This window comes from Salvia splendens, chromosome 18 (genome assembly GCF_004379255.2).
Source record: "Salvia splendens isolate huo1 chromosome 18, SspV2, whole genome shotgun sequence".
NCBI lineage: Eukaryota > Viridiplantae > Streptophyta > Magnoliopsida > Lamiales > Lamiaceae > Salvia > Salvia splendens.
In genome coordinates this window covers 7,462,923-7,472,788 of record NC_056049.1, presented here as the reverse complement: position 1 = coordinate 7,472,788, position 9,866 = coordinate 7,462,923, and the positions used below count along the sequence as shown (strand labels likewise).

Here is a 9,866-nt window from a genome sequence, read left to right as displayed (position 1 = left end):
CGTCCGTTCCAGTTAGCTAGATCGTAGTTCCAGTCAGAGATTTTATCGCCCGGAGTGGCAAACAATCTTTAAATTGCTTTCGTAGTTTAATTAGTTCTCCGTCTTTACGTTGGATTTCTGTTACATTTTGGGATTTTGTTGTTTTGAAATTCTTGCTTTGGATATCCGAATGTGTTAATGCTATGAAGTTGATTTCCGTTTCGTTCATTGTAGTGTTCTTTTCTTTCCTTGTCTAGTTAGCTTAGATCTAAGATTTCTCGGTGTTTTAAGTGCTAAATCTCTAAATTCTGTTACGTAACAAATTTCTTTAGGATAGGTAAACATGTACTATTTGATCTGGAAGTAGATCGTTGCATGCAAGGCTTTGTTTTATTTTCTGAATCGATCTTTCATGTTGACCAGCATGCAGAAGTCCAGTTTCAGCGTTTGATTTCAGATTTGATTTCTTAGTTTAGATCTGTGTTCGCGAGTTGTTAATCTGCGTTTGCCGGGTTGGATCTGGAATTGTTATCTGAGTTTAAGTTGTGTTGTTGGAGAAGACGATGTCTACATCCAGATTGGGGACCACCTTACTTTTATTTACTTTTGCTTTCTTTTGTCCTTCACCTCTGGTTGTACCTGCAGATCTGTCAGCCTAGTCACCACTACCTCCACTACACTCTGAATATTCTGTTTAGCCAAAAATAGAAATACCGTCCTTTCCAAACAATTTCTGTTACACCTTGTCCCCTCATTTCCACGTACACAGTTGCATTCCATGATCTGCTCCCCCATCCTAGTCAGTAGGACGCCACCCTTTAATTACTCGCCTAGGTAGAAACTCAACCCGAGCGTGGTAGCTAACCAACCCTCCAAAACATCACCGCAGTAGTTTAAACGCACCATCTCTGTGGGATTCGACCCTTACCTCCACTATACTGATCAGTAGAAGTGGGTTGAGGAATCTTTGAAGACGAGGTCTAGGCTTAGTTAGGATCTTTATCCTGCCAGTAGGATATATCCTCACTTGAACGACACCTACGCACCTCGTAACCTCTTCAAAATGCTACGGCCAAGATATGTGTTTTGCCACTATATTTGCATTTAATTTCTCCTTGGTCAGAATCATCTCAAAGATTTGATTGGATTTGTGGATAAATCTCCTCCCTCCATCAACCCGAGTATCCTACTCATATTTGCACATGGATTTCATTTGATTTTCCACAATCTGTTTAGAGATTTTATTAATAGCAAACAGTATCCTACTCTTGCTAACCATCTTCTTATGTAGGAAAAATAAAATCTCCATGTAAAGAATGAGGTGGTTCCCATAGGTGAATCAGGCCTTCTTGGAAAAGACTACAACCATTGAACGGTTGTCTGAGACTTGCACATTTCTCCTCAATTGTGCTACATTAGGATTCAATTCGTTTTGTAATGTTGGACCGTTGTGAAACGGGCACTACAACTTTTCTTCGAATTTATTCTTTGATAGTCATTGGAAATAATTGCTAAACATTAAACAACATATATTGGATGTCTTGTCTAAATTTTCTTAGACTCATCATCATATACCTTAAAATCTTAGGTGCCACTTTGAAATGTCACAACATTAGTAGCAACGTGCTTTTATTTGATCTCGTAAAATCCCCTTATAAAATTTTGGGTTGTTACAGGAGCGTCCTCCTCCCGTAGTTCTTCAAGGCGCAAAAAGAAGCCGCCAATGCCATCGTCTTCATCACCATCACCTCCGGCATCACCTAGATATGGTAAATACGGTCGAGGACCGGAGATAATCGACATAGACCCAGAAACATGGAGCATTCGCGATCATCAGTTGGATTTCTTTGTCCCGGAAGAAGAATATAGTAAGTTCAAATTTAAAATTGCACAAAGCGTGCACTTTAATTAAAAATTCCAAGCAAGCGATTTTGACTGTGATTTAGGGCTCCGAAAATTGGTTGTTTTGTGAAATTGTTTTGATGTCGTCGCTTTTGGGAAATTGTTTTGACTGTGATTTAGGACTTTATATGTGAAATTTGTTGGTTTAAATTTGGAATTTTTCTAACTCTATAAAAACCCTAACAGGGGACCGTTTTGTGATGTTTTCCGTCACTTTTCATCACGGAGGGTCAATCTTCGAAATCAATGGACAGAAGAAGTGTGTTGGGGGGCAATTGACATTCTTTGACTTTTGCAATATTCTTCAATTCGAGCTCTTAGATCTTTCCAGTATGGTGTTGCGGTTGAGGTATGATAGGAAAACCATATGTGAGTTCTATTACGTTCATCCAAGGTACATTGATGGCTGTATGGGCGTAGACATAGGAGGTCCATTGCTGCCCATTACTGACGATCCACATCTGGCCTCTTTTCTCGAAGTCGAGGCTACTAGCACAAAGCTAGTTCACATTTATCTCGTGGAGATGACAGAGGCGGCCGCCTTGCTCAAGAAGTGAAAGGAAGAAACGGAGTAGTTTATAAAATTTGTGAAAGCTTGTAAAAAAACCACGGTGGTCATTGAAGAGATTGACGAACCGGAACCAATTATGCCGAAGCGTAAACCGAAAAGGAAGAAACATCAGCACGGGGAGCAGAGGAAACCATCGGCTCCATTATTGATGCTTGAGTGGTACCCTAGAGATGTCGAGTTTAAAGAGTATTTGACCAAAAGTTTAGAAGACAAACGTCGGGAATGGAAGAGGGAAGAAGAGGCAACACGTAAGAATTTGATGGATGCATTTGCATCATGTAGTGCAGAACAAGCCGAAGCTGTTGTGGTGGAGGTTGAAGAGAATGATGCAGTCGATGGAGTTATTGGACAAGGAGAGGTCCATGCATGCGAAGCTGTTGTGGTGCAAGATGTCCCAACCCCAATTCACCCCATGTCAAGACCTCCTACTGGGCAATCATTGCCTACTCCAATTCACCCCTCTGTTATAGATATACAACCTGAGGTTGAGGTAGAAGATGGAGTTGAACAAGTTAGACATGGTGAACAAGTTATACAACCTGAGATTGAGGTTGAAGTAGTTGTAGACCCTGCAGAGGTTAGTACACCACTGTGGACTATGTGATTTGTTATTTATGTTTGGTATTCATATGTGATTCATGTTTTTGTCAGATTGGGCAATCAGATCACTACCACCAAGAATTACAACATGAAGATGAAGCAATTGTAGACCCTGATAGCGTGACAGAGGTTAGTGCACACCTTTGTACTAGAGTTGTGATTTATGTTTGTATGTATGGTATTCATTTGTGATTTTATGTTAAATCAGATGGGGCAATCAATTCATAGCCAAGATATTCAACATGTTGAAGACAGTGTGTACAACCCGACCCTGGATTTTTCAGACGAACCTCAATGTCAACTGCAGTCGGAAGTTCCCATTATCGAGGAGATTCCGGATGAATTGCTAATGTCCGGACTTGAATGTGATGTGGAACATGCTGGACATGAAGTACATGATGGGCTGAAGTGCATGCTGGACCAGAAGTGCAAGCTGGACCCGAAGTACAGGGTGGACCGGAAGTACATGATGGGCCGGAAGTAGAACCTCAAGAGGAGGTATACATTTCATCGTTTGAGTACGTTCCAGACGGCTGCCATCTCCATAACGAGGGACCGCCGACTGATGATGAAGATGATGAGACCGACCATTTTATCTCGTTGGCACACATGTGCCGAGATGAGCAGCTTTTTACCTCATATTACGAATCCATTTTCCAACAACAACATGCGAGTCAGGAGCCAGAGAATGTAGACCACCCGGGTGAAGGCGAAGACCAGCCGGGGTCTGGGGGTCAGGGGATAAACGACAGAGGAAGTATTTGCCTTATGTGGAGAAGAGGAACATGACAGATAACCCACTTTTCGAGGAAGAATTTGTGGACGAGCTACAAGATATTGATGACCTTGAAGATTTGGAGGGTTTGAAGAAGAAAGGCATAAAGTTTACCCCGTTCAAGCTCATGCGTAAAGAGCTTCCGTTGTGGAAGCCTGGTGATGTTTTTAAGCATAGAGATTTCTTCTATGACGTGTTGAGGCAGTACGCAATAATGACCAGAAGACGGGTATACGTGAAAAGAAATGACGGCGACAAACTTCGTGCGATTTGTAAAGGGCAAGGCTGTGAGTGGTATGTGTACTTGAAGAAGCTCGAAATACACAACGGTCAGGATTATGTGGTGATGAATATGCAACGCGATCAAGCGCACACATGCTCTCAGGTGTTGGATTCGAAGTGGCTGACGGCAAAGTGGCTAGGTGAGCGTTACATGAACAAGATCAAAGCCAACCGTCACATTCCACTGGCAGCTATACGGCAGTGTGTCGATGGAGATTTTGGGCTGGAGATAGGTAGGATGAAGGCATATCAGGCCAGAGAGCACGCACTGGGCAGTATATTCGGCTCTGCGGCAACCCAATACAGAAACTTGTTCTACTACAAAGCCGAATTGGAGCGGACGTACCCTGATTCCAGCATACATATACATTATGAGAATACGAGTGATTCTGGCGCCGTGGGTCCGAGATTCTTGAGGTTCTACTGCTGTCTAGGATCATTGAAAAAGGGATGGATAAAGTTATGTCGGCCAATTATCTTCTTCGACGCTTGTTTCTTGCGAGGAATGTACAAAGGACAGCTCATGACAACAATGTGAATTGATCCCAACAATGGCTGGTGGCCGATTGCTTGGGCTGTGATTGAGGCCGAGAGTTATGTCCAGTGGAAGTGGTTCGAGGAGTACTTGTCTGATGACCTTAACTTGCATGCAAATGGCCCACGATATGTGTTTATGTCTGACCAACAAAAGGTATGGCCGCCGTGATTTCAATATTACATAATGTACTTGGTATGTGATTTAATTTTATCTGTGATTTGATCAATACATTATGTACTGGAACTGTGATTTTGTGGTAATTTTTGTTTTGTTGTGTTGCATCAGGGCCTTGCAAAGGTGATTGTTGAGGAATTCCCACAGAGCGAGCATCGCTTCTGTGTTCAGCACATATACAACAATTTCAAGAAGAGATTTGTCGGAGAAAATTTCAAAGACCGGTTGTGGGAGATTGCCGCGAGTACCACCCTCGAACATTATGTGGACAAGATGGATGCTATGCAGACCGAGTATCCCCAAGCACATCAGTGGCTTTCTGGAGTTGCTCCCAAAGAAAAATGGGTCAAGGCATTTTTCTCTCCACACACTTGTTGTGATGTGCTCCTCAACAACATTTGTGAGACATTCAATTCGAAGATTGCATTGGCTCGAGAGAAAACAATTATCAGCATGTTGGAGGAAATTCGAACAAGTCAAACGGAAAGGATTCAGATCAGAGGCCAGTGGATCAAAAGCTACGATCACGCAGTCCCTCCTGTTATCAAGGAGCTTGTAGATAAGTGGTACGTGCGGGCTGCATCGTGGAGGGCTACATGGAATGGACAGTCTTCGTACCAAGTAATTGGGCCGTATGGCCAATATGTTGTCAACATGCGCAATTTTACATGCTCCTGCAGATTGTGGCAGCTAATCGGAATCCCGTGTACTCATGCTATCGCAACAATCAACAAGAATGGGGACGACGTGACGCGATACGTCTCCCGCTATTATTTGAAGTCAACAATGATCATGTTGTATGAGAATGTCCTTTACCCAATTAATGGGGTGGACAATTGGCCCAAGACTACTTCTGATGGTGTGTTGGAACTGGCGCCCCCGAGGTCAAAGCGACAACGTGGTAGGCCGAAGAAACTGAGGCGTGAGGAACCCCAGATTCATCTTTATGCGGACGGAGGTGAGTCATTGCGTCGAATCTTCGTGATGAGATGTCGTCGGTGCGGTCAAGAAGGTCATAATAGGAGGATATGCAGCAATGATCCTCAGACATATGCTCGTTCTCAGGTTGGGGAGACTTCGCAGCACAACGGGTCGCGTGAGCGTGGTGAGAGTACTTTGCCTGAATCGTCAAACAATCGCCGACGCCAAGAGGTACTATTCAATAAGCATCTGCAACTATATTCTCTACTTGTACAAAGTGCTTTCTCATATATACTTACTATACTATTAATTGTTGCAGCCTAATGTTTCGGATCCGGGACCAAGCACTCGGACCAGGACTCAACCTCAGAGATGTGGCCGCCGCGGTGATCAATATTGATGGGCCTTACTTACTCTAAAAACTTGGTGTTTGTTTGGGATGGGTGAACCGTTCGTATGAACCAAAAATACTTGTTTTTGGTTAATATTTTGTGGCAGTGATGATATGATATGTATGTTAACGAAGAGTTGTTACAGACTAGGTTGTAACAAATTACTCTAGTATTTTGGTGGAAATGATATCATGATATATTTTGTTGGCATTTGATAGAGTACTTCGTCGGTTTGTATTCATTTGTGTACATAGTTTGTGATTTCAGTCATAGTTGAGTAACTTCATTCGTGATTTCAGGCATAGATGAAAACAAAACGTAATCAATCAACATCAGAAGATAACGAAGGAGTGAACAGTACATAGCTTTGTTATAAAAGTAGAAAATTACAATGCATAAGAACAAGATTGTGATTTTTAAATTTCAGAAAGTTGTTGCCGTTTTAGCAATTGTTAGCGTCAATGCTTCACACTCTTCCGTTTCCATGCCCAATTGTAACTTCAAGGCTTCAAACTCCACAGTTTTCATGCGCAATTTCTCTTGCAGAACACCTTCAAGTAGCGATTTGGCTCGAAGTTCAGATTCGAATTGGTCTTACTCAAGTTTCACTCTCTGAAAGTAACTGTCTTAGTTTGGGGATAGACTCGCATCAACCCATCGAAAAAACTTGCAATCATCTTCCTGCATAATACTTTCTCATTAAACTTTCTGCCAACAAAATTAATGGAAAACCGAACAAAATACATGATTTTAACCTTCCATATTGGGTAGCGATAGTAACGTCTACCCGAGTTAGCAGCCGTCCTAGATGTCACAAGCTCAACCTCAAGATCGTGATTACAATTCACAATTTCGGGACGAGGCCAATTCCAATTGAAGCTTGAACCGAAAGATTGAGAAGAAGAAGAAGACATTGCAACACGACCTGAATTCAATTCGACAGTACAAAATTCAAATCAGCATTGCAATTCTGCCGAAACATAGCACATATCACAAAAACTAAAATCATAATTCCAGATGCCCAACTGTAAACTTCAACCAAGAATTACAAAATTTTCCAGATGCCCCGACTGTAACCCTACAACCATAAAATTCGACCTAGAATTGCAAAATAGTTTTTCAGATGCCCGACAGTAACCTTACAACAATAAAATTCAACCAACAATTGCAAAATAAAATTCCAGATGAAATCGCCTAAACCCTTGTGGATACCCTAAATTTAGGGGATTCCAGATGAAATCCCCTAAATTCCAGATGCCGAACAAATGAAATCCCCTAAAATGTGGATACCATTGTAACCCTACAACCACAAACCCTTGCCGAACAAACCACAATTGTAAAATACCTGTTACAACTTACAAAAAACAAACAGAAGTTCGGCCAGTCTATTATGTTTAGAAAGGGAAAGACGAAAGCCGACGAAGATGAAATGAAAGGAATGAAATCATTTAGAGAGAGAGAGAGATGAAAGAAAATAGGAGAATAGAAAAATAGAGTCTATTATATTTGATGAGACATCTCTTACACAGCAGACTAGATGTGGAGCTTAGGGTGTGCAGAAATGCAGGCTTGGTAGGTAAAGAGACTAAACTGCCCTTCAGCCCATTTGGGCATTTTCGTTCGGATAATGGCAAAAAACACAAGGTTTGTGATTATATATTTTGTTAGATACATGTGATGGGATTTTTAAATGTTAGGGGTCTCTGCTGTTCCAAGGCGAAAAGTTAGGGACCTTTTGTGCAGTTCACTTTTAAAATTATAAATTATAAAATACTCCCTCCCTCTATCCTTCATTAGGAGTCTCATTTCTAGGCGGCACGTATTTTAAGAATTGTTATGAAAAGTGCGTCAAATTATGTAGTGGAATATGTCCCACTTATATATTAGTTTGAAATGAAATGTGAGATGAAATGAGTTAGTGGAATGTGAGATCATATTTCCATTTATGGTAAAAATGAACCGGAGCTCCTATTCACGGACGGTCTGCAATAGAAAAATGGGATTCCATTCGCAGACGAAGGGAGTATATTCAATTGCAATAATAATAAATAATTATAACAACAATAGTAATCATGTTTATTACTATACCATTTATTATTGTAATTACTCATGTTCCTATAAATGTCCAATATTTGACCTATGTAGATTTTAGGAAATTGTTTGATTTTGTAAAAGAAAGTGGATGAAAAAAGTTAAATGTGGACCCTACTTTTATGGAGTACTAATGGAATGTAGAGTCCACTTGCTTCAAAGTAGAAAAAGTGAAATTAGACATTTATTAGAAACCGTTCAAATAAAGAAATATGAGACATTTAATGGGATATTTATTTAAAAAATATTAATACAAATTTCAAATTATGATTTCAATTTACTATATAAGTTTAAATTTCTAACAACTTTAATTGAGTTTCAAACGCATGATAATTAATATGTAAGGAATCATATTTTCTAAAATAATATTACAAAAAATCATAATAATTTTTATGACAACCAATTACCAAATTGCCCCATAAAAATTTACTTGGCATGATTTAGATCGTTTACCATTCCGAATAAGATAAATTGGTTGTTATAAATAGAACTTAAGAATAGTCTTTTTCTTCATCGACTACTGCCCTCTAATTTCACTTTATTTTTCTGGAGCCGCTTTGGAATCGATAATGTGAGTAAAATGAGGGAAGATTTATTTACAAAACTGCCAAAAAAGATTACTAAATATATTCTCGGAAGCCTCCCGATTAGAAGCATTATAACGTGCAAGTGTGTTTGTAAATCATGGTGCGATATGATAGAAGAGGATGGCTTTGAAACCACGTATACTCCGAAACCAGGCTTGTCTTTTGCTACTAACGACAGATGTTGCACAGTCTGTGACGGTGAGGTATTCGACCCATTTTTCCGATTCATGATTTATTAACATAGAAACGGTGATCTCTATCCCTCTGTAATTGATTCAATTAATGGTTTGCTTTTGATATTGTTGCGAAATGATCGCGCTTATGTTCTTTCCGTATGCAATCCAATTACTCGTGAATATGTCGTGCTTCCTCCCGTTCCTAGTCAGCTTACAGAAAGATATAATTACATATTTGGATTTGGAATTAGCAAATTAAGCTATAAATGTAAGATTTTATGTGGGGATGGATATGGCGGAATTTATGTATGCGATCTAGGAGGAGGGTTGTCACCCTCATGGAGAATCATTTTAGAATTAGCACCGGGCAGACATACAAGATTCATGGATACTACATTTTTTAACGGAAATATTCACTGGTTGACATTGGATTACGAGAACAATCAAAGGATTTGTGGTTTTGATCTTGAAACTGAGCGATTTACCCGTTTTTCTCTTCCTCCTCGTGTTTATCATGATGAGGAAGATGGACTTCGCGAATATCGGCTATATGTTTTCGATGGTCAGCTATGTTTATATGATAGTGTAAATTCTAACTGTATGGTACGTTGGATGATGAACGTCTATGGAGATGGTAATTCTTGGGTCGAGGGAAGTACGTGGCGCAAACCTGGATTTACATTTAGATGCCAAAGTTGGGTCAAAGAGTTTCTCGGCAATGAACATGTCTGAGACGCTATTCATATACTCCGAAAGCACAAGAACTGCAAAGGCTTATGATAATCTTCAACGATCTACCTTATTTATACACCAAGCTTTTATTCTCTCAAATCCATGGGGTTCAAACTGTTCAATTATTCAAATTTAAATCGTCTAAG

At 40.1% G+C, this 9,866-nt stretch overlaps 1 protein-coding gene across 1 annotated transcript; it reads left to right on the top strand.

Annotated features, from left to right (window-relative positions):
* Positions 1-4,641: 4,641 nt before the first annotated feature.
* LOC121776580 lies at positions 4,642-6,148 on the top strand. Its single transcript, XM_042173779.1, has 3 exons — positions 4,642-4,800; positions 4,933-5,973; positions 6,062-6,148. Exons 1-3 carry the CDS (start codon positions 4,783-4,785, stop codon positions 6,140-6,142), a joined length of 1,140 nt encoding a protein of 379 aa, XP_042029713.1. The 5' UTR covers positions 4,642-4,782; the 3' UTR covers positions 6,143-6,148.
* The last annotated feature ends 3,718 nt before the right edge of the window (positions 6,149-9,866 follow it).